The 22715-nt window shown below is 37.1% G+C and overlaps 1 protein-coding gene across 1 annotated transcript in view; it reads left to right on the forward strand.

The window, feature by feature from the left end:
• col7a1 (collagen, type VII, alpha 1) overlaps nt 1-22235 on the forward strand; it is a 70018-nt gene extending 47783 nt beyond the window's left edge. The window contains exons 78-119 of the mRNA XM_081379845.1: nt 1179-1223; nt 1346-1459; nt 1559-1630; nt 1724-1768; nt 2567-2602; nt 3781-3816; nt 3889-3933; nt 4074-4106; nt 4247-4309; nt 4650-4685; nt 5685-5765; nt 5924-5992; nt 6118-6153; nt 7647-7706; nt 7958-8002; nt 8082-8117; nt 8226-8321; nt 8537-8662; nt 8835-8906; nt 9013-9048; nt 10047-10106; nt 10195-10239; nt 10614-10649; nt 10808-10843; nt 11218-11274; nt 11549-11620; nt 12189-12260; nt 12681-12716; nt 12831-12911; nt 13501-13554; nt 13637-13690; nt 13773-13835; nt 14687-14749; nt 14850-14966; nt 15463-15540; nt 15625-15678; nt 15821-15869; nt 16225-16655; nt 18089-18220; nt 18293-18355; nt 20907-21080; nt 21229-22235. Coding sequence (XP_081235971.1) covers nt 1179-1223; nt 1346-1459; nt 1559-1630; nt 1724-1768; nt 2567-2602; nt 3781-3816; nt 3889-3933; nt 4074-4106; nt 4247-4309; nt 4650-4685; nt 5685-5765; nt 5924-5992; nt 6118-6153; nt 7647-7706; nt 7958-8002; nt 8082-8117; nt 8226-8321; nt 8537-8662; nt 8835-8906; nt 9013-9048; nt 10047-10106; nt 10195-10239; nt 10614-10649; nt 10808-10843; nt 11218-11274; nt 11549-11620; nt 12189-12260; nt 12681-12716; nt 12831-12911; nt 13501-13554; nt 13637-13690; nt 13773-13835; nt 14687-14749; nt 14850-14966; nt 15463-15540; nt 15625-15678; nt 15821-15869; nt 16225-16244 — 2229 coding nt within the window. The 3' untranslated portion in view covers nt 16245-16655; nt 18089-18220; nt 18293-18355; nt 20907-21080; nt 21229-22235. The remainder of the gene's footprint in view (nt 1-1178; nt 1224-1345; nt 1460-1558; nt 1631-1723; nt 1769-2566; nt 2603-3780; nt 3817-3888; nt 3934-4073; nt 4107-4246; nt 4310-4649; nt 4686-5684; nt 5766-5923; nt 5993-6117; nt 6154-7646; nt 7707-7957; nt 8003-8081; nt 8118-8225; nt 8322-8536; nt 8663-8834; nt 8907-9012; nt 9049-10046; nt 10107-10194; nt 10240-10613; nt 10650-10807; nt 10844-11217; nt 11275-11548; nt 11621-12188; nt 12261-12680; nt 12717-12830; nt 12912-13500; nt 13555-13636; nt 13691-13772; nt 13836-14686; nt 14750-14849; nt 14967-15462; nt 15541-15624; nt 15679-15820; nt 15870-16224; nt 16656-18088; nt 18221-18292; nt 18356-20906; nt 21081-21228) is intronic.
• The last annotated feature ends 480 nt before the right edge of the window (nt 22236-22715 follow it).

Consider the following 22715-nt stretch of genomic DNA (forward strand, 5'->3'; position numbering starts at 1 on the left):
AATATTCCCTCTAAAAAAAACACAGAGCTTATATTCGAACTATTCGAACATCTGGTTGCGCATTTTGTCAATGACGTGCATTACGTCAATAACAGGACAAATTAATACAAAGAGACATAACTACTTGTATAGGTAGTTTATTTAAGTTTAAACATATTTGACAACGTATTACCTACACGAAAACAAGGAAATCAACTAATGGCCAAGACCGCAGACCTCACTCACTCTCGCTCGCTCACTCGCAGGCACTCTTCATCTCTCTAGCCCTCACACTCAACACCAAACGCGAATAGAGCATCTGGCGCGAGTGTAAAGACGCGTTTACGCGCGTCTGGAGGTCTTGCGGCGCGAATGAGGCGTCACGCGCTCTGTGCATAACAGTTTAAAAATGAACAACAACAATAAGCGAATGTTGAGTGCTGATCAAGAGTTTAATGCAAGCCATTTAAGGTCGCGACTCTTATATAGCAGGCTTCATTCAGTGATTGAAACAAATATTAACATTGATTGAAGTTTTACAGTAGCCTATATATAATCGACATTGAATGCTCCGAGCGAGCCGTGCTGTGGGAAACATGGAACTTTTCCTTGACATGAAACGGTAAATAATCAAACCAGTGGAAGCCTGCAGTGCATGAAACTGCTGTATCTAACCTACCTTATTCATGCAATATCTATTCAGTCAGTACAGTAGCCTACACTTCATGTTTCTGTTTAACGTTAAATAAAATGACCCCTCAGGCAGCGCGCCCACTCACAAAGCAGACAGCCGCGCCTCTGCTACCGCGGGCGTTTTTCCACATTCGAATATTAATTTTCACCTTCGAAATTCTGTTTTTTAAAACTATTCGAATATATATTCGAATTTAGAATATTCGTTGACAGCCCTATGGGAGTTGTAGTGTCGTAGTGTCACACTTATTTCAGATGCCTTTTGAAAAGACTACAATTATTCAACCCGCCAAAGTGGCTAGTTGGAGTGACTGTGTTACCCGCCACGAGCAAAATCCACCCGCATTTGGCGGGTTGGCGGGTTGGCGGGTGTTAATGTCAAGCCCTGCATTATGTAAAACAAAGACTTTTATGTTAGATGTGATTAATCGTGATTAATCGGTTTGACAGCACTAGTTCAAAAACGACTTTCTTGCTTTTATATGGATTAAATCTTCTCTTTTTAGGGTCCGGCTGGATTGCCTGGCCTAGGAGGGCCTCCAGGACCAAAGGTAAAACAAAATGAAGCTCACATTTTAGTACACTAATGGACTAAAGTGTACAGTGAACTGAGATAAATATTTGTAGTTATTAATTTTGTGTGTGGTAAAATTTATGCCTGTGTTTTATCAAGGGCGATTCTGCCACCGCTCAGAGTGGTTTGCCTGGTCCAAGGGGTCTGCCAGGCCCCCAAGGTATCAGAGGTGAGCCTGGTGCAGTAGGGCCTCCAGGATCTCTGGGAGAGCGGGTGAGGGTGGAGTTTTTGAAGTGTTTGTATGTGTGGATTCTACCTTATATGTTTTTGACCTTAGTTGACAGTCTGATCTGTGATGTGTTTCTCTCTCAGGGCTACACAGGTGCTCGTGGGGAGAAAGGGGACAAAGGAGCCAGTGGCGAGATAGGAAAAGATGGCCCCCCGGTGAGTGTACCCTTTTACTGGCCTTAACTGACAATAGAACTTCTCTCTCTTTTTATTTAATTTTACAATAAAACTGTGGTTTTGTTATCTTAGGGAAGTCAAGGAGATCCAGGAAAACAAGGACAGGATGGGAAGCCGGTGAGAAACAAATTCCTATTAGCTGTGTTGCCAGTTTTTACTTATTAAAATGGATTTCAGTTGCTTTGTCTAATTAATGTTGTTGTTAATTTTTAATTTTTAAGGTTAATTAAGGTTAGTTATTTGAACACATCTTTAATCCTAAGTATTAAACTTTGGCATGTAACGTGTCCCACACCATTTGTAGATAGTGTGGCTTGTTGTGGAGAACTGTGCTGTTATTTTTTTAAGCGATGAGACAATTTGTGCCTGGTGGATGATAAAACAGGCAAAAAAAAAAAAAAGGAGGGACCCAAGGCTTATCTGTGAACCAGAAAATCATAGAGATTTTGGATGGGCTTTTGTGGGGCTAAGTCCAGTAAGTAACCACCAATTAACCAACCAGAATACCCTAGCAACCACCCAAGATATCACAGGAACTGCATAGAAACATATTTTGCACTGGCAGGCACCACCTTCTGATGATGTCTTTGCATCCTTATGATTTAACAGTCATGCATATTGGTGTACTATAGTTATGACAAACCATGGTATGTTAGATTACCAGAGAATGGTTAATTCCACGAATCTCCTTCTCTCATTTGAAGGTTTGACAATGTTTAGTGAATTCTGCAACACTTTATAATCAGTTTGCTTTTCATTAGTTAGTCAAGTATGCCGTAATGTAGTAGTCATACAGTATATAAACATGCTGTCTCATTAATGAAATGGAGATGAAAAGAAAGTTTAGCTTTAGTGGAGAGGAAGAGGAGAGTTTATGCTCTCACTCACACCTTTATTTATTCTCCTCTGGAGCAGGGTTTGAAGGGACTGGCCGGTCCACCAGGCCTACCTGTGAGTAACAGCATCCCAACATGGCAGCCTCTCTTGGGCTTGCCATGAAGGAAAGCCTGGGGATTTGCTGCGAGTACTAGGCCTTGCTGTGAGCACTAGCTGACTTCCTTTGCTTGAGGCTCCATAGATCAACCACACAGAAGTAACAAATGCAGCACTGCTTCAATCCGCTAACCAATCTGTCTCCTCTTTTCCTCCACTCCTTTTTGTAATCCCACTCCATTCATTTTCTAATTCCACTCATTTGTACCATCACACCTCTGCTCTCTCTACACTTCCTGTCCCTCCATTCCATTCTCCCTCTCTCTTTAGGGCTTGCCTGGGTTCCCAGGAGTGCTGGGCAGACCGGTAGGTTTTCTGTGGCTGAGATTGTAGGCTGCTTTACTAATAATGGGAAGGAGGCCGTCCTTGTCTGTGTAGTTTGTTTGTTTGTTTGTGTGTGTGTTTGTGTGTTTGTTTAAGTCTGTTAGATGGTCATATATTTGTGAGTTGAAATATACATTGTCTTAAGTCTCTGTAAGCAATGTAAATGTTTGTAATTTTTATACACTACTGTTCAAAAGTTTATTTTGTTTTTTTGAATGAAATTAACAATTTTATTGTTAATTTAAAAACCCTTTAAATTAATGAAAAGTGACAGTAAAGACATTTATAGTGTTGCAAAAGATTTCTATTTCAAATGAATCCTGTTCTTTTAAACTTCCTATTCATCAAAGAATCCTGAAATGACGGTTTCAACAATGAAATTATTAAGCAGCACAACCATTTCAACTGAAGTAATAATAATAAAAGCACCAAATCAGCAAATTAGAATAATTTATGAAGGATCACAGGAAAAAATTACATTTGAAAATATATTAAAATAGAATGGAGTTGTAATAATATTACAGTTAAATTGTAATAATATTTCAATTACTGTTTTAACTGTATTTTTGATCAAATCACCAGCCTTTGTAAGCACAATTCAAAAACATTAAGAAAATTGTGCTGGCTCTCAAAGTTGAACAGTAGTGTATGTGTATTCGATGTTTGTGCAGTCGTTGTCAGAAATATACAGTATGTCTGTCCATTCAGAGCTTGTCTGTGCTTTTTTTCTGTGCATGTGTGTGTTTGTGTGTGTCTGTGTGCATTATATTTGTATCAGCCTGCTGTTCATACCAAATGTGTATTTTGCACAGGGGAATCCAGGAGAACCAGGAATAAGAGGACCAACTGTACGTATATTCAGTTATGTACATACTCAAATGAAAGAAATATTATTTCTAACCTTTGGTTTGGAATTTCAGGGTCCGATGGGTGGAAATGGACCCCCAGGGGCTCCTGGTGTGAAGGTAAATACTGCATTATTTGACATAGACCCCAGAATTTCATTCATTAGCAGTAATTTCAGATAAATCACAATAGCATGAACCATGTTTGTTATTTTGTCTTTATTTGTGTCCTGATTATTTGTGTATGCATGTCATTTTAGGGTGACCAAGGAGAACCAGGCATTGGAGTTCAAGTAAGTTTTCCAGCTGAGTAGAGATGAACACTTTCCTTCAGGCGATTTGATACACAGAAGGAGGCCGTGTGTTTTTGGAGTTACATAACTAACCCACCAGAGTTTACTCACTCTTCAATATTTTCTTTTCATTCTTCAAGGGCCCTCCTGGACCTCAGGGCAACAGAGGGTTACCTGGACCTGCAGGCACTCCAGGAGCCATAGTAAGATAAAAATGCAATATTGGAGTCTTTCCAACAGCTAAGAGGAGTTTGACCTCTGTCTCTCCACAGAGGTCATTAGACAATCTCTGCAGCTTCAGCTTAAAGCCTCTTCACATGCTCTGTTTATCCCTCTGTGTCTTCGGTTTGCCCTTGGATTTTGGCAAAATGACAGTATTTTTCCTCTTCGCGTAGGCCTATTTCAGCAGATACCGCTTAAATATCAGTGTACTGTGACGTTCAGTAGATCCTGTGGGTATTTCATAGACATCTTGCTCTTATAGAATGTGGTGATTTATATTTGTCTGTGTAGGGATAAATGCAGAATTTTCTATGTTTACAGGGGCCACAAGGACCCCCAGGGCTTCCAGGACAAGTGGTGAGTAAATAAACATAGCAGACAAACATATATTATAGAGAATTTCATATTAGGATAAATGCTCTATTACATCTATTTCGCTCTTCAACCAGTCGGCAAAATGGTGAATGTGAGGCAATGCATAGTTGAGGGTCTGAGCAACAAATGACAAGAGCACTTGACTTTGGATTTGAACAATAATATATCGGTTTAACAGTGCCATCAGAACTGCTTCTATAAGGTGCGAGAAAGATTGAAACTGAACCCGCAATTCACTCTTTCGAACTGACACGGTTGGTGCAGTTGCAGGCACAATCCAATTATGATATCGTGATGCATGTATTGCATGAATGAGTATGGTATTTTGAGGTAGTTGGCAGTACCCAGACCTTGTTTATATGAAGTGACTCTCTGTTCTCCTGTTGTCTCACTAACACACACACACCCACATTTACTAAGCTATCTAAATGGGGACATTCCATAGACTTCCACTGTTTTTATATACAGTTAGTTGTAAATGCTAAAACCTTCCAAAATGAAGTTTTGTCAGGTTTAAGTCACCTTTTGGTGGTGTACATTTTTACCCAAAATATCATTATGTAGGTACACAGACACACACGCACACACAGTCTTTTCATACATTACATCACACATACACACAAATACTCTGTTTAGACATTCCCTCTGAGATTTAGGGCATGCATAAGCCTACTTAGGGGTATTTTTCTTGTGAATATCAATTATTACTCAATTGTCAAAACAATTGTTGATTACTTGATTACCAATCTAATTGAAAATGCCAGCTTTAAGGGCAAAAGTAGAAGGAAAAATAAATAAAATATAAGGTGCATTTTCTCTTCAAATAATTCACTATTTCATTACTTTTTCTGCAGGATTTATACATTAACATACACAAAAATGTATTTTATTTGTTTCTTTAGCATGTTTGTGATAAGTAAAAAAGACCCTTGTATGAGTAACAAGGTTATCTTTAACATGTTAACTTAATGACATACACAGGGTGAAGGGGGCAAGCCTGGGGTCCCAGGGAGAGATGGTGTTACAGGGAAAGAGGGCCTGCCAGGATTACCTGGGAAACAGGTGAGTGATCAGAGGCCCTTGACATTTACTGAGACATATGCATTAATTTCATGATCTTCTGCTTCTTCTTTTTTCATCTTTTCTTTGCTTCTTTCTGTTCTTCCCTACTTAACCGCTTTCTCTTTGTCTAATTATCTCTTTCTGTCACTTTCTTTCAGGGTATTGCTGGACCCATCGGCCCCCCAGGGCTTAAAGGAGAACAAGGAGACAGCGGTCCACCAGGAAAGGTGCATCCATATGTGCATCTGCATGTGTGGATTTGCACGTAATGTGTAGTTTGATTGACACTATGCTTTTAATTCACAACCTGTTCAATTTATCTCTCTCCCTTTATTTCCACTGTGTTCTGCAGTCTGTCACCGGACCCCCTGGAATGAAGGGTGAGACGGTAAGTTGTTGCCATGGTTACAACATAGCGAACACTATGTGAAGATCAACCCTTCTCACCTGCTTGAACGATAATCTCATTTGCAGCAAACATAATGTTAGAGCGCCATGTACGTGAGCTCTTCAATAGAGTGTTGACAAAACCCAAATGCCAACTGAGGAGCAGCACAGTATTCAAGTAAACCTCGGACAAGTGAAGACTTTTATTTGTTCAAGCCAAGCATAGAAGCTATATTTTATTTTACTTTAATCTAATGTTTTATGACTGCTTTCGATTAAAAGGTTTCCTTGATCCTTGATTCTGTTTTTTCATACCAACTTTGGGCATTTTTTGACAGTTTCTAACTTCCTATATGGTTTCCATCCAGTTTCATTAATGTCTTTATCATGTTTGCTGGTGTCTTTAAAACAAATCCAACACAAGAAGGTCTACAATGTTTCATAACACAAATTAACTATCAATTAGTTAACTTAGTTAACTAGTTAACTATTAGTCTTGAACAGAATTTGAACAGAACAGAAATTCACAATGGGGCAACAGTGCAACAAGATAAATGTAAAATATTGACAAGTCTTAAACATTATACATACTAACAAAATTCAAATGTGCTAAAATTAATTACTAATTGTCAGCAAAGTTATATTCAATCAATCACGACCATGTAAATCCAGTAATTAAACAAAATTTCAGCATGAAACATGTAGAGATATCAGACTGTAGGGACCATTCTACTCATAGAAATGATGTTGGTAAAAAATACTGAGTAGTTTATCTGCCTAGAATAACGCACATTGTTGTCCAGAAGAATTAATACAAAAAAGCCCCTTACTTTCTAGACTTCCATTTTAAGTGCCTTATTTATTTATTTTTTTATGAGCGACAAGTCAGAATTATTTGAGTCTGATTAATATATTTAGCTGTATGTATATGTACTTTCAGCTTCTAAATAAATCTGATACAGGAAAACTTTGACCCTTCTTTTTCAGCATTCTGCCATCTCTATGACACAAATACTCTGTAATTGTGCCTTATTGTGTGTGTGGGTTTACTTAGGTACTGGCACTGATGTGCTCCATATATATTTACCACATTTGTTGACAGTTATAACAGGACAGGGAAGTAAACTACTGTGACTGTTGCACATTAAACGCCATGGGCAAAAATCCATCACCTGCCTTCACTGTACAGCTAAACACTTCCAGGAGCACCTAATCTGTCAAGAGATCCCATCAACAGTTTAGACTATGATGGAATCTTGATAATATCTGAAAAAATATGTACAGCATGTTCTCAGAAATGTGCAGAATGTCCTGAAAATACATGAATGGAATAAACATAACTCAAGCATTTGGTACAGTACCAATTCCCCTGAAGGAAGTGGATGGCTTATCTGCACTGCGCCATGACATAGATTGTAGATAATGCACCATAGATGTATTTCTGACATGAATATTTCACATCATTAACTCATATATTTTTGCTGATTGTTTAAGGGATCTCCTGGTCAGACATTGCCAGGCACTGTTGGAGAAAGAGGCCCTCCTGGATTATCAGTGAGTTTCACTCGTTTTGGTCATATATGTGAAGTTCTGTCCAGCCAACTATTCATTCTGATGTTTTTATCAACCTTTCAATGTTTCTGAAATTGATATGTTTTGATCTGCATATTTATGACCCATCATTTATTCTCACAGTTTTCCATCATATTCTGTCATCAGCCATCCTTCATCATTTGTAGAACTGATTCTGAATTCATATTTCATACACTAACTCATTTCTTTTGTGTGCCTGTTTTGTATTTTAGGGCCCAAAAGGAGACAAGGGGCCAGCGGGGATAAAAGGAGAAAGAGTGAGAACTGTCTGATAATATTATAGAGCACCGATCTACATTGTGTAGAAATGGAATTTAAAGTGTTTTTTACGCACAGGGTGCTGCTGGTGATCCTGGAGATTCTGGAGAAAATGTGAGTACCTGCATTCACTTCAAGGGCAGAAGCAATAGCACCACCATCCATTTCATCTCCACTATAATCCATGCATCCTTAAAAGACTTTTTCACATGAATTTTTTAGGGAATGAGAGGCCCACAAGGGCCCAAAGGATTCAAAGGTGAGCCAGGCGTGGGGATGGCTGGGCCTCCAGGACAACTTGGACCCATCGGCTTAAAGGTCATTGAATAATTTTATTTTGGAGTTGTTATAGAACTGTTGCTAACAAACCTCAAACTCTAAGTGTTAACTTTGGCTTGTGGCTCATCCATACAAACATGAATGATAGTACCGCAAATCGACCACATGGCAATGCTTTTGCAATCATATAGTCAACCACAGAAAATTAAAAAACTAGTGTGTATATTGAATCGAAGGTTTTTAATCTGCTCCAGGGTGACCCTGGCTTGCCAGGTCCTCCAGGCCCTCCTGGACCACGTGGATTGGCTGGGACACCAGGACTGGCAGGACAGAGAGGTGAAGCAGGTCAGCCAGGACCCCCTGGACCACAAGGAGAGAGGGTTAGTTGAGTAACTGCACATACAGAAACAAATGTGACACATGTTTAGAATGGCTATTACTACATAAAGAAATGTGTTGTTAAATACAATAAACAAAATTACTTGCTGAATTTTCAGTCTATTGACTGCATCCAGTGATCACAATTCCTCTGATGCCTCTTATTGTTGTAAGGGTCTACAAGGATTTATAGGCAAAACAGGAAACCCAGGAACATCTGGAGCTGATGGACAACCAGGACCCACTGTAAGAGAATTAAAATCAAATTATGTGCATACAGGTGTTTTTTAGAGCAAGTATAACTGTGTCTATCCCTCAGTGGTATTCAGTGATGTCTTTATCTTCATATTAGGGTACTGCAGGCCTTCCAGGACTCAAGGGCGATAAGGTAATTGATGTGTTGCTTTTAAGGGTGCTATTCTCACAATTTTTTTAATAGCACCTGTATTCCTAATTTAAAAACTTTAGAAGCAGTCAAAAATTTAGGAGCAGTTAAAGTCATGCACAAGTATGCATGAGAAAGGGGAGCTTATCAACTATAATAGAATTCAAAATTCATGACAAAGGAGTTTGCTTGCTGATAAATCAAATGGAGGCTGCAAAAAAAAAAAAAAAAGACAACAGTAAAATTACAATACTAATACTGTATTTATGGCTGTCTTACTTTTTTTGCTTTCAATCATTAAACCATAGAGCTTTTATTGCTGAAACCTCCAGGAAGACCTAAAGCTTCTCATTTGCTGACAACAGATTTATAAATAATTCTGATTACAAGATGGTTGGCACACTCATGTTGCATTTTTAAATGCACGTCATGGATGACCCAAACCCCCAGCACTTGCAGAGTTTGCGTAGAGCAGCATTTTCTATAAACCGAGCCTCTCTGAGCCACTGAAAATACCAGATTATGAGCTACTAGAACAAAATGATGCTGTTCATTCTGAAACACGTCAAACTATAAATGTACATAATTAAATCACAGTCTTTACGATTTTTACTCGAATTTGTCGCTTGGCTGGTGTTAATTTATTCATGAGTTTAACTGGTTCAGTCGCAACGGTGTGCCTAAACAAGCCCTGGATTGGATCTGTTTAGAGTTGCTCAATCATATATCAGTATATTTTACAATATATAGTACATAGTTCAAGTTTCCCACATAAATCTGGAAACAACTTGTGGGGTTCATCCCACCCTAAGTGCATATTGTCACTGAAGTAAAATACAGATATACCAAATACTAAGACATTCTGAAATGTCTTTTCACTCAAATTTATGTTGATTATATATTTTGTAATGAAATATACAAGCATTTTCAAGAGTGGTGCTATTGGACAAGTATTTAAGAGTACATTACCCCTTTTCTCACTTTTCCCCCTCCACATTCAGGGTGAAATTGGAGTAGGATTGCCAGGTCTAAGAGGAGAGCGAGGAGACCTCGGGCCTCGGGTAATGTCCATGACTAATCTAAATTATGTTCATTTGCTTGTATGCTCATCAGATTGTGAAGGTGGGTGTATCTTTCTAATTTATTTAGGGAGGAGAAGGTCGGGCTGGAACAGATGGAGAGAGAGGCCCTACTGTAAATATACTCCTTTCTGTTCACAACATTCAGCATTCGCTCATTATTTTTTTCCCCACTACATCCTGTTATCCACTACATATTGATGTCAGTCAGACAGAAACAGTCAGTTTCTCTTGATGGGTGTCATTGATCTGAGCCCTCGTCTAGATGTGGAAAGGCTGATGCAGGGATAGAGGTAGCTGTACGAACACACTGTATTCGTCATACTTTATATTCAGGGCTATGATGTGTTCGTCTCCCACTCGCTGCAATTTCAAAACCATTATGAGTCAAGACCTCTTGCTGCGCTTCACGTCTTCTATCTACAAATGCATACAAATGTTCAAGCAAATAAGATTTCTCCTCTACTCATCTGTCTGTCCCACTGACAGGGTCCTTCTGGCAGCAAAGGGAACAGAGGAGATAAGGTGTGTATAACTTGTCGTCTGCTGCCACAATCTGTCTCAGGCTGTCCTTTACTCTGCTATAGAAAAAGAAAGAAAAAATAATAACTATGTCATAAAATACTTTAATTTACATGTCATATAAACTTAGAAATAATGTTAAATATACCAATTCTTCACAGGGCGAGCAAGGTCCTTCGGGAATTAAAGGCGAAAAGGTGATTTGTTTTTTTTAAATATGCATTGATCATCCTGCTTTTTTACACAGCTCCCTGAAATGCTTGATTCTGATTGGTCCATTGGAATATTTTTTAATAATAACTGCTAAACTTGGCCATTAAACTTGATTCTTCTTATATGATAAAATGATTGCATCTTTGTGCATCTTTTTTATTTGTAGCTGTGTAATAAGCAGGACCATGAACAGTCAGCTGGTCATTTTTGCAAAATAAACCCCTACAAGTGTGATCAGATATGAAGATGACGAGTCTTGTACCACCTTGATGGGGTTTGTTTTGTATATTAGATGTACTACAATTTTCTTTTTAAATATTTAATTATATATTTTTGTATTTGAATTTGAATCTTCAAGGGAGATACTGTGCTGGTGGGGGGGCCTCCAGGAGAGAAAGGAGTGAAAGGAGAAACTGTGAGTCAAAATTATTTGATGAAGCTGTGTCAGGTGTTAAACCGCTTTTGTGTCACTTTATAAAAAATTAAAGGCCAATAATGAAGGTTAGGTTGCTGAAGGTCTCTTATCTTTTGAGAACATGTGCCTATGAGAACTGGTCATAAAGCATTTATGTGTGCCTGCCTCAGGATCGATTCTGGAGATTGTTAACGAGTCAGTAGGCAACAGGCTAAAGGCAGATCAATTGGGTCGATGTAAACCAATCAGTTATACTGAACACTGCTCTCCTCAGGGGGAACGAGGACCTAAAGGTGCACAGGGTGAAAAGGGTGCAAAAGGACAGGAAGGACCATCAGGAGAACAGGTACAAATTATTTTTTCTTGTTTTTATGTACAACTACAATATAATGTTGTGATGCCTAAAATCTATTGTAGCATTTAAAACAACTGATTTTAGACAAAATAGTATATCATTTTAAAATGGGCTATTTAGTTGTCATCAGCCTGAACATGAAAAAACAATTATCAGCTTATTGGTCTCAGCCACAATTTTAATATTGGTGTATCCCAAATTAAAATGGTTCTTCTCTTTTGATTCCTTTTAAAGGTTGCAGTTTCATAACTTTGTATTTGTTTAAATGTTTCTCCCAAAATTCCTTAGGTGAAATAAATACAGACACAAGTGAGACGTACACTTAGAGCTATAAAATGTATGTGAATGGCTTTAGAAGGTTTTAGAAGAATCTGACAAATGTTGAAATCTCTTACTTTTGATTACAGACGTTGATGAGATTTCTTCTGAAACACTAGAGAAGATATGTGTCAGATTGCTAGGGTCTCTTCTCAGAAGCAGGAGAGTCAATATATTTGTTTAATCTCATTACTAATATATGAAAGAAATTTCATTTGTGATTTTTCTTTAATATTTGTAGGGTCTGAGAGGTGAGCCAGGAGAGAGAGGTTCCTCTGGTTTCCAAGGAGCCCGTGGTCCTGGTGGTCAGAAGGTGAAAAATATCTTCTCTTCTCTTACAACTAAACATGAATAAACACATGCATATACATGAATACGGTAATGGTTTTAGTCCAAGGATGAAATAAATAACGACAGTCTTTATTAAACATAAACCAACAACTGGAAACAGTATGCACAAACAATACCGAACAAAGAATGAGTAAAGGAGAGGAACTAAATACACATGGTGATGAACTAAATGATGAACAGCTGTGATTATTAAGTTAATATCCATGGTAACTTATTATGGCTGGAAAAGGAGAACAAAGGAATAGGTGATTAAACAGACTGATACGAAAAGCAAACGAAAGCAAAACTAAGCATAACTGTGACAAATACATTTGGGTGTTTAAAAATGTACATAAATGTGTGTGAACATCATGTTGATCATTTTTTTGCTTATCATTTGCAGGGAGAAGCAGGGCAGCCAGGTGTCCCAGGTGAAGCGGTGTGTATTCTTATTCAGATGCCTATAACATCAGTGCATGAATAACACATACAGTCCCCAGACTCAGCTGTATCCCTATGACTACCTCTCATTTTTTTTATCTGTCCTCTACAGGGAACACCTGGTAAAGATGGCCTGCCTGGCATGAGAGGAGAGAAGGGAGAGGTTGGGCACATAGGTCTGCGAGGCCTCAAGGTGTGTGTGTGTGCATTTTAATGGTTGTCTCTTTGATTAAAACTCAAACTGACTCTTGTAAACGTTATCAGTAACCTTGAGGAGCCCTTCAGACCAGATGATCACACTGCTTATAATTCCTCCACAGTCTGGATTCCAGGCCATTGTGTCTGATATTCATCTGCATATGTACCATAGAGCCATCATATCAAAGTTTTTTTGTGTGTGTATGTGCGTGCATGTGTAGAGAAATTGATTTGTCGAGTGCAGCGAGGCACATGAAAGACTGCGTATGAATCATTCCTCTCAGGGATGCATGGGCCGCTGCAGACAGTACTAGCTGCCCTTCAGCCAGCGGCAACATAGACACACACCCTCACATAGCAGATAAGAACTTTTATCTGGATTCAGCATCCCTGATAGACCTCTATCTGTTGTCACTAATGAGAAAGACAGTAATTGAAGGGTGTGTGTGCTTGTGTGTATGACTGACACATGAATAGTATTTTATTCTTTACAAATAGTCCCTCCCTGGGAGCTTTTCTCTAGTGTCATTACTCCCTGTCACATTGAGTGATTGACAGGTTGACTGAGCTTTAATTGCTTACAGGGAGAACGAGGCTCCAAGGGGCTATGTGGACCAAGCGGACAAAAGGGAGACAAGGTGAGTAATAAAGAAAGCTTGAGGAATGTTTGTGTTGTGTTGCAATGTTTTGCTGGGAGTCATGAATTGTGTCTGTTAATAGGGAGATGCTGGGATTAATGGCAGACCAGGATTGCCGGGGAGGAAAGGAGAGCAGGTACGTACACACATTTATTTGTGTGTGAGGGGTGCATGTGATTCCTGCTGTTATCTTTGTTTGAATGCAAGTTTTATTTCAGGGTGAAGTCGGGTCTCAAGGTCCCACAGGAAGTCCAGGGAAGGAGGGACTCATTGGAGCCAAGGTAAAACATCTGAGGTCTGAGATTATATTGAATAATAGGGAAGGGTTGATATAATACAAACATTCACAATTCTTGATCAATTATTAAACCACGGTAAAACTGCCATTCAAGTTTTTATTTAAAGACAAAAATACGTTTATTAAGCAAAGATGATAGTAAAGGCATTCATAATGTAACAAAAGATTTCTATTTCAAATAAACGCTGTTCTTTTGAACTTTCATCAAAGAATCCTTTATATTTGATAATGAGAAATGTTACTTGAGCATCAAATCATATTAAAATGATTTCTGGAGGATCTTATGACCTTATGAAGCTGAGTAAGGGCAGTTGAAAATTCAGCTTTGCTATCAAGAGAAATAAATTCCAATTTAGAATATATTAAAATAGAAAAAAAAAATGTTTTACTGTATTTTTGATAAAAAAAAAAAAATTCAAACACATAAAACATCTTAGTGCATATTACAAAAACTGTGAATGTAATGGGTGCATACCAGCATTTTTATCACGGTTGGCTTCAATCGAGTCTGTACTACTGACACTGTATTTTATTATTGTTGTATTTTTATCATCTTAATATCAGATTGGTACCAACCAGAGCATGTGAGTGGAGCAGTGTGACGCTCCAATTAATATTTCGCTGTTGAGGAAATATTACTGCTCACATGCTCTGGTACCAACATATCAATACTTTTAACAACCCTACTGAATAAGCCAGTGGACAACAAAATGGTTGAAACTGTTTTACAGTAACATAGAACTGCATAATCTGTAGCCCTTTAATTAAAAAAAAGTGGAACAGGTGCAATGAAACTTTAAACAAACTGCATAACATTCATCTGTTGATGCCCAGGGTGACAGAGGCTTTGATGGAGTTTTGGGGCCAAAGGGAACACAGGGAGAGAAAGGTGACCGGGTGAGTATGCAAACCTCTTTAGCTCCCTGCTGTTTAAATCTAATGCTGTTGATCTAAGTAAAGAAAGAGACTTATTAGTTGTTCCTCTTGCTTTCTTTAGGGCCCACCTGGTATCCCAGGCCCTCCTGGTCTGAGAGGTGTGGATGGACCCCCTGGTCTAACAGGCCCTCAAGGACCTGCTGGTGGTAAAGGTCCAGAGGGTCTGCAGGGACAAAAGGTATCAAACTTACTCTATACCACTGTGTATGTGCAAAGCGACATTTACATAATCATGGAGGTCATATCATCGTTTCAATGGATTAGTTTTTCATGGGGGGGACAGTATCACTGTCAAAAATACACATATCACTGTAACAATCTGGGCTCATTTAATGTCTGACATAATAACCTGTGGTTCAACTAACAAGTGAGTAATCAGCAAATTCAGTGAGGATGTGAGTTGTCGTGCCAATTTGGATCATGATTCAAACCATTTACGCTGTTCTTTTCAGACTGATTTGTCAATTGTTTGAGAGATGCTTTATAGAGTGTTTCTCTCTCAACACAGTAAAATTCTCAAGTTATTTATTTTATTTTATTTTGCTGTGATGTGTGTGTATGTAGTGCTGTGCAGAGCTGTGCTGCTCCTGAATAGCGCTGCAGGAAACCCTGATTCATATGCACAAGGGGCAGGGTTAGTTCATCATATGTGAGGTATTGAATATTTATTGTAGGGAGAAAGAGGTCCTGCAGGCCCTGCCATGGTTGGTCCACGTGGCATACCAGGGATCCCTGGAGAGAGAGGAGAACAGGTGACTATACACATAATCTACGTCTGGATTGATTCTTTATACATCTGTCATTGCTAAATGTGTCTCTTTGTGTTTATGTATCAGGGTGAGATAGGCTCTGATGGACCTAAAGGAGACAGAGGAGAACCAGGCATGACGGTCAGAACAAATAGACTTTTACAATTCATGACTTATTGTAATGTTATGCATAATTTATTCTTCTACCTGAGCCTCACATTGAACCCTCAAGATAAGTAAGAATGACTCAAGGGCTGGTCACATCTCTCTTTATTCTTTAAAGGAGGATGAGATTCGGGGTTATGTTCGAACTGAGATGAACCTGCATTGTGGTGAGCGGATCTTTGATAATTGTCATTTATCTCCATCTATAACAATTTTCCATCACCATCAATGACCGTTTCACTTCATGAAGTCAGGAAATCTACATGAATCCTCTATAGCAACTTTCTTTTTTGGTGCACTGAAAGAAAAAATCCTGTTTAGACATTGTTTTAAACTTTTGTCCGCCTCATCAGTGGCAAAATCAATTTGTTGTCTGTCTCCTTTGTGATATGGAACAGCTGGGCAAATGATAAATGTGATTTTTCATTGTAAATTCTTTTACAGAAGTAAAATTAATGTTGATTTTTTCTCTTATGCATCTTTAAATTCATATCTCTTTCTCTTTCTCTCTTTTTCCCTAAGCTTGTGGAGGTAAGTTGTGACTTATATATCCTCAGTATAGCTGCAGTTTTCTATCATTGCATCAGCAACTCGTGTCCACACAGTACACTAATAGTACACTTGTGTGTCTTGTGTGATGTGGTCTCAGTCTGTATAAACCTTGTTGTTGAGAATGTTTGTGAGAATTTCTGGTTTGTGTCCACATGGCTAAACTTTGGGTTTTGTGCATGCAAAATTGTTGATGTAGTGCATGAACTTTGAGTACATCTTTACACACATGAATGCCTGTGTGTGTGCGTTCGCTGATGGGGTTTGCTGTCTTGCATTTGTGTAATTCGTTGTGGGCTTGTTCTCAGGTGTTCAGGACGTTCAGGTACCTGTTGCAGTGCAGACTTACCGAAGTCGCTCCTCCACGTCCCCTGAGCGCTCACTAACCCGAGGGGACGAGGAGGGTGAGTCCTATCCTCAATTCGTCCTGCTATCTCGGTTTATCCATTTCTCTTCTAAGCTAAAAAAATTCCTGTCACTCTGTCCCATATTTATTACTTTCTTGAAAGGACTAGTTTAAAGAAACGGTTCTCCCAAAAATGAAAATTCTGTCATCATTTACTCAATCATCTCTCATTCCAGGACTTTTTCTCATCTGTGGAACACAAAAGTAGATATTTTGAAGAATGTTTTTCCTGAGCACAAAAGTCCATGAGTCCTGTGCCAAGTGCAACAGATTATTTTCACAGAAAGTTATCTGGTTTCAGAAGAATTTACGTTAGCCATTTGGACTATTTTTACTGTGCTTTTTGGAGTTTGACCTTGTGAAAACAAAGTGCTTAATTCTATTGAATGTGCACTTCTAGTGTATGTCAATTCTTAAAAGTATATTTAAAAAACTGTACAAGCAGAAAATATTCATTAATAAAACTTAAAAAGATTACAATAACATTTCATGACTGTTACTTACACTTAAAGTGCACTTTGTAATATAAAATTAAAGGTTTTACTTTAAAGTATATTGTAAATCATTAATTTTATAATCTTTTGTTGTGCTCTTAAAAAGTACACTTTCTTTTAATGTTTGCTAATATACTTAAGCTCATGTAAAGTGATTAAAATTTTAACTGTAGTGTTATTCCATATTACATTCAAAGTTAATATATTTTTATTGTACTAAATTGCGCCTTCATAACAAATGTGTTATTACAAATATATTTAAATAAATGACATTAAAGTATATTTTAGTTAACCATGCTTGTCAGTTCATTCGGCAGAGCACTAACCACATTTCAACAAACAATAGGGGTCATTATGAAATTACATGTAAAAAAAAAAATGTATTTAAGTCCTACTGAAGTGGGTCAAAAAAAAAAAACTCAAAATTTAAGCTAGCTGCATTTAATATAAATTTTAATTATAATACTTGTTCATGTAATTTCTTGTACATTTCCAAAACATTACATTCAGTTCACACTTAAGTATTTAGTTTTAAGTATATTTCCATTAATTTTAGTATGCTAAAGTGCACTTTTCTCCAGTGGTGGTCACGATGCATTATTTAAAAAAGAGCAGTGTCAACATTCCTCAAAACATCTCATTATCATGTTCCATGGAAGAATGTACTGTAAGTCATATAGGTTTGGAACAACATGAGGGTGAGTAAAAGATGACAATAATGAATTTTTCTCTTTAAACTACCCCTTTAAACAGAAACTATGTTTCTGCCATGAAAATAAGTGGGATCTGTTAAATACATGCTTGTATTTAACATTATCCAGTTGCACATGTACATCGATTGCTTTCAAACTACGATATTCCAGCATTCTAAACTCTGATTTCCAAAAGCTTTCTTTATTTGTGCATCCATGCACATTTTTTATTTATTTTTTTGCAGGTCCAAAGCTGCGTGTTGTGCTGAACACAAATGATCAAGACTATGAACACATTTACTCTATAGAGACCTATGATGATGACGCTCCAGTGGTGGAGATTGCTGACTATGACACCACTGTCAATAAAAGCCAGGGTATGCCTTTTTTCTTCAGAATTTTTTTAATTGTATGTGCAGACACAGAATAATATATTGATTTTTTGTCAGGTCAAACAGTCTCTGTTGATTCATTAAAAGCTGAAAGGACAAAAAGAGAGGTTAAAGGTGAAGGTAAGCCATCACTCGTGATGTTGCATGTTGGAGAGCCTGCCTATAGCTTTACTGTGGAAATAACAATGTTGATGGTGCATATTGTATTAATACATTCTTCACATTTTTACTGCTTTTCCATGTTATTGTTGGGGACAGAATACTTAGAAATGCTATCTGTAGGAATGTATTCAACTTTTGCTTTGTTGATGTCACTGTCTTCAAACCCCTGACAGAACTGATGATGGATTATCATAATTTTGCACTCTGTAATTGCTGCACACTATTGTTCTTTGCTGTGCTCACTTCCTGTTTTTCTCTGTATCTGCTGCATGCTGTAAACCCGCTGACTCATCTGCATGACAGCTCTTAGTATGAGATTGCAAGCAGCTGTCCCGCCACAGAAAAGAGCTGGATATTTCTACAGATCTCTGTGGCACTCTCAACTATAGAAATGCCATAATGACAAGTTTAAGAGTTGAATCTGCCTTGTGTGCATTTAATGACAGTCTTTCGCCATATTGTTCAATTTGCATTAATTCAGGATAATTAGATGTGTTGTTTACGAAATGTTTCTGCATACAGACATATTGGATGTAGCTGAAAAAGCTAAACTTGTAAATTAGTGGTAGGTTCACATACTTTTGGCCATGTAGTTGAAAATTTTGGGGTCGGTACGATTTTGTAATGTTTTTGAAAATCCTCTTATGCTCCCCAATACTGCATTTATTGATTAAAATACAGAGAAAACAGTAATATTGTGAATATCATTACAACTTAAAATAACTGTTTGTTTACCCTTAATTTCGATGGTCCACTTTAGGCATTCTACAAGTAACTTTACAACTACATGTCAACTTACTCTCATTAGATTATTAGGTTAGGGTTAGGTGTTAAGGTTCATGTTAGTGGAATAATTTTGATGTAGTTGCATAGTTATTTCTACTAATACTCTAATGACTGGTTGTTGATATTTAGCTGCAAAGTTACTTATAGTTAGTAGAATGTCTAAAGTGGACTAAAGTATTATCGAAATAAAGTATTAGCAACTGTTCTCTTTTTTAACATTTTAAACTGTAATTTATTCCTGTGAATTTTCAGCATCATAACTCCAGTCTTAAGTGTCACGTGATTCTTCAGAAATCGTTCTAAAATGCTGATTCGGTGCACAAGAAACATTTCTTATTGTTATTATCGGTCATTTTTGATCGAATATTTTTTCTTTTACTTCATCGGAATGGTACAAAATTCGGTAAAGGTTTTGGCACTTGCAATGTAAACATGCAAAAAAATCATGGACATGATTCGAAAAGGTTAAATGGTCCTGAAAAAAAATACGAAAAATGACTGCATCGGAAATGAATGGGAGACAAATTTCATCTAGTGAAATCTTTTGGTACTGCGGCCAAACAGAATCTTACTGAAAGCTAATTTTTTGAGACATCAAGCTCAAATCTGGAACATATGGAAGCTTGTTTCCGCCACAAAAAAAAAAAAAATTGCAACTTTTTATCTCACAATTGCGAGTTTACAATCTCGCAATTCTGACTTTATTTCTCAGAATTGCGAGATATAGTCAGAATTGCGTGAAATAAAGTTGCAATTGCGTGTTATAAAGTCAGAATTGCGTGAATTACCTCAGAATAGTTTATATCTCACAATTCTGACTTTATAACACGCAATTGCGACTTTATATCGTGCAATTCTGACTTTATATCTCCCAAGTGCGACTTTATTTCTCAGAATTGCAACTTTATTTCTCAGAATTGCGACTTTATATCTTGCAATTGCGACTTTATATCTCGCAATTGCGACTTTATTTCTCAGAATTGCGACTTTATTTCTCACAATTCTGACTTCATATATCGCAATTGTGAGAAAAAAAGTCGCAATTATTATTATTTATTTATTATTCAGTGGCAGAAACAAGCTTCCATAGGAACACAACTTGTTTAGATTTATGGCTTAGATTTTTCTTGCAGTTTTAGAGTAAAATGTGTTTTTTAAAATATAGATTTCATTTAAAAATTGAAAATAGTATTTTTGTGCATTTTTCATAACAATAAACGTAAAATTCTGTAACTTTTTTGTAAAGTGAACTTTTTTCACTTAAGTCTAAGCTTTTAAAGCATTCAAGATTTACGACAGTTTAAGTTAGAAATGTACATTTCAGGTCTATGCTCAAAACGTGAATAAATGGATTATAAATACTGCGTAAATGTAATGTAGTACCATAAAATCCCCTAAAAATACAAAATATTAAATAAAAAACATTATCAAACTAAAATATAGTACATTCCTTTCATTGAAATAAAAAAATCTGCAATTTTTGACCGCCACGCGAAGAGCACCAGAGGGTTATTTTTCTGGAGACCATTATATGTGTTTTTTCAGGATTCTTTGATAAATAACAGTTAAATGCATTTTTAATCATTTAAATAGAAATCTTTTGTAACATAAATGTCTTTGTCACTTCTTATCAGTTGCATACATGCTTGCTGAACAACAACAACAAAATCCTCCTGACCCCAGACTTTCAACCATTGAACCATTATTTCATGTGTCTTTTTAGACTCTTGCATCTTGCCCATGGAAGAGGGTGATTGTTCCCGGTTTACTCTGCGCTGGTACTTTAACTCTCAGGTGGGCGCCTGTAGACCTTTTATCTACAGCGGCTGTGGAGGGAACGCTAATCGCTATTTACAGAAGGAAGAGTGTGAGAAACTCTGTCTGCAACAGTAAGAAGGTACATTAACACGCACTGGGCTGAAGGTGACACATGGTGCATTAATGCATATTTGTTCATGAATTATTAATTGGATTGGATAGAGAAGATTTTGCACTGCATCTATCTATAAGAGGTTTTCCTTACAACCCTGTCTATTCTGTTACAGAATTGTGTTTTAGCGTGAAGACAAGAGCTGACTGTAAATGGATCTCTGACTCAACAATATAAAAACCTAAACCTCAGTGTTGAACTCTGCCATCATGCACAAGAGATCGAGGTAAAGATTGATGTCAACACCTTTTCCTCAATGGGACAAGCAAATTTTAAATATTGATCAGATCTTAAAGATCTTTTTCTTGTTTATTTATTTTGTCTGTTGAGCTGCCGAACATCTGTTAATCTTTCTGCCAGTCTAGATTCATATAGATATATTGTATTGCAGGCAAAGGTAAAATAGAAACATTGTTTATAACATAACATACTGTCCATGTACGGATCCACAAGAACATTTAGGTAAATAAGTTTATATGCAAATATACATGTACGTTAGTCCAGTTAGTCACAGCATACCACATTATCTTTCATTTCTCACTTAATCCGACGCCACACATTTACACCCACTGACATTTTCTCAGGTGCTAAAAACAGAAACAAGAATACATTGTAATATTCCAGTTCTTAAAGAATTGATCTTAGACTCGTTCTTAGAATAAGTCTATGCTGTACAAAATTGTACTGTAAATGTAGATCTGTATTTTTATCTGCTTGAAAATGAGAATGAATGTTCTTTCATTATCAGATGTTGCATGTTTACTTGGACAAATGGTGCTATTTTTAAAGATATTTTTATATTGTTGATTGATTTTATTGTTTTCATGTATTTCATTGATTATATTCAGTATTTGTGTTCCATTTTAGTATATGGATTACACTCCTACAGACCTGTTCATTTAAAGTGATGGAGCAGTTTACATTTTTATTTGCACAAGACAAACCCTGTCTGCCAATTTTAATAGCACATAAAAAGTTTCATATACATTCATACATTGTAAAGTGATCAGTCTTTTCTTCGTGTTCAACATTTGCTTGGAATAAACATTGATATTTAAAGGGAAAAATAAACATGAGATTAGACAAAATGTTCACTGGATTGTAATGAACAAGTCTGAATTTAATGATGTTGGAGCTCTCATTTTTACTATGAATAGTAAGACTAGCCTTATATGGCAACTAGAGCCTCATTAAAAGGTCAGTAACCACCTGTAGTTTATGTAGGACAGAACTGTATAGTCTCTCTTGTTCTCTCTTCTCTCATTGCTAATTTGCTGTCACTCTATGTTGTCTTTTTTGGTTGTTTGTGCATCAATCCTTGTTACACATCTGATGATTCAGTAATGATTCTGGCCCATCTTGTCTAGATGCCAACGAACACTCATTACTACTCTTTCAGGGCTGTCACTCAAACACTGTTTTCATATTCATTTTTACTCATATTTATTCATTGACTGCATTGTAGCCAGTCCATCTGTTAGGGTATTTTGTTTTAAATTCTCAAGCCTGCTTAATAACAAATCGTCTGAGAGCCAGTCTATATTTTTATTCTGTTATTTTAGAGGAATCCGTCATTGTGCCTTTTAATGAGTTTATGTCAGA

Source organism: Scardinius erythrophthalmus (assembly GCF_964197995.2).
Source record: "Scardinius erythrophthalmus genome assembly, chromosome: 12".
Taxonomy (NCBI): Eukaryota; Metazoa; Chordata; class Actinopteri; order Cypriniformes; family Leuciscidae; genus Scardinius; species Scardinius erythrophthalmus.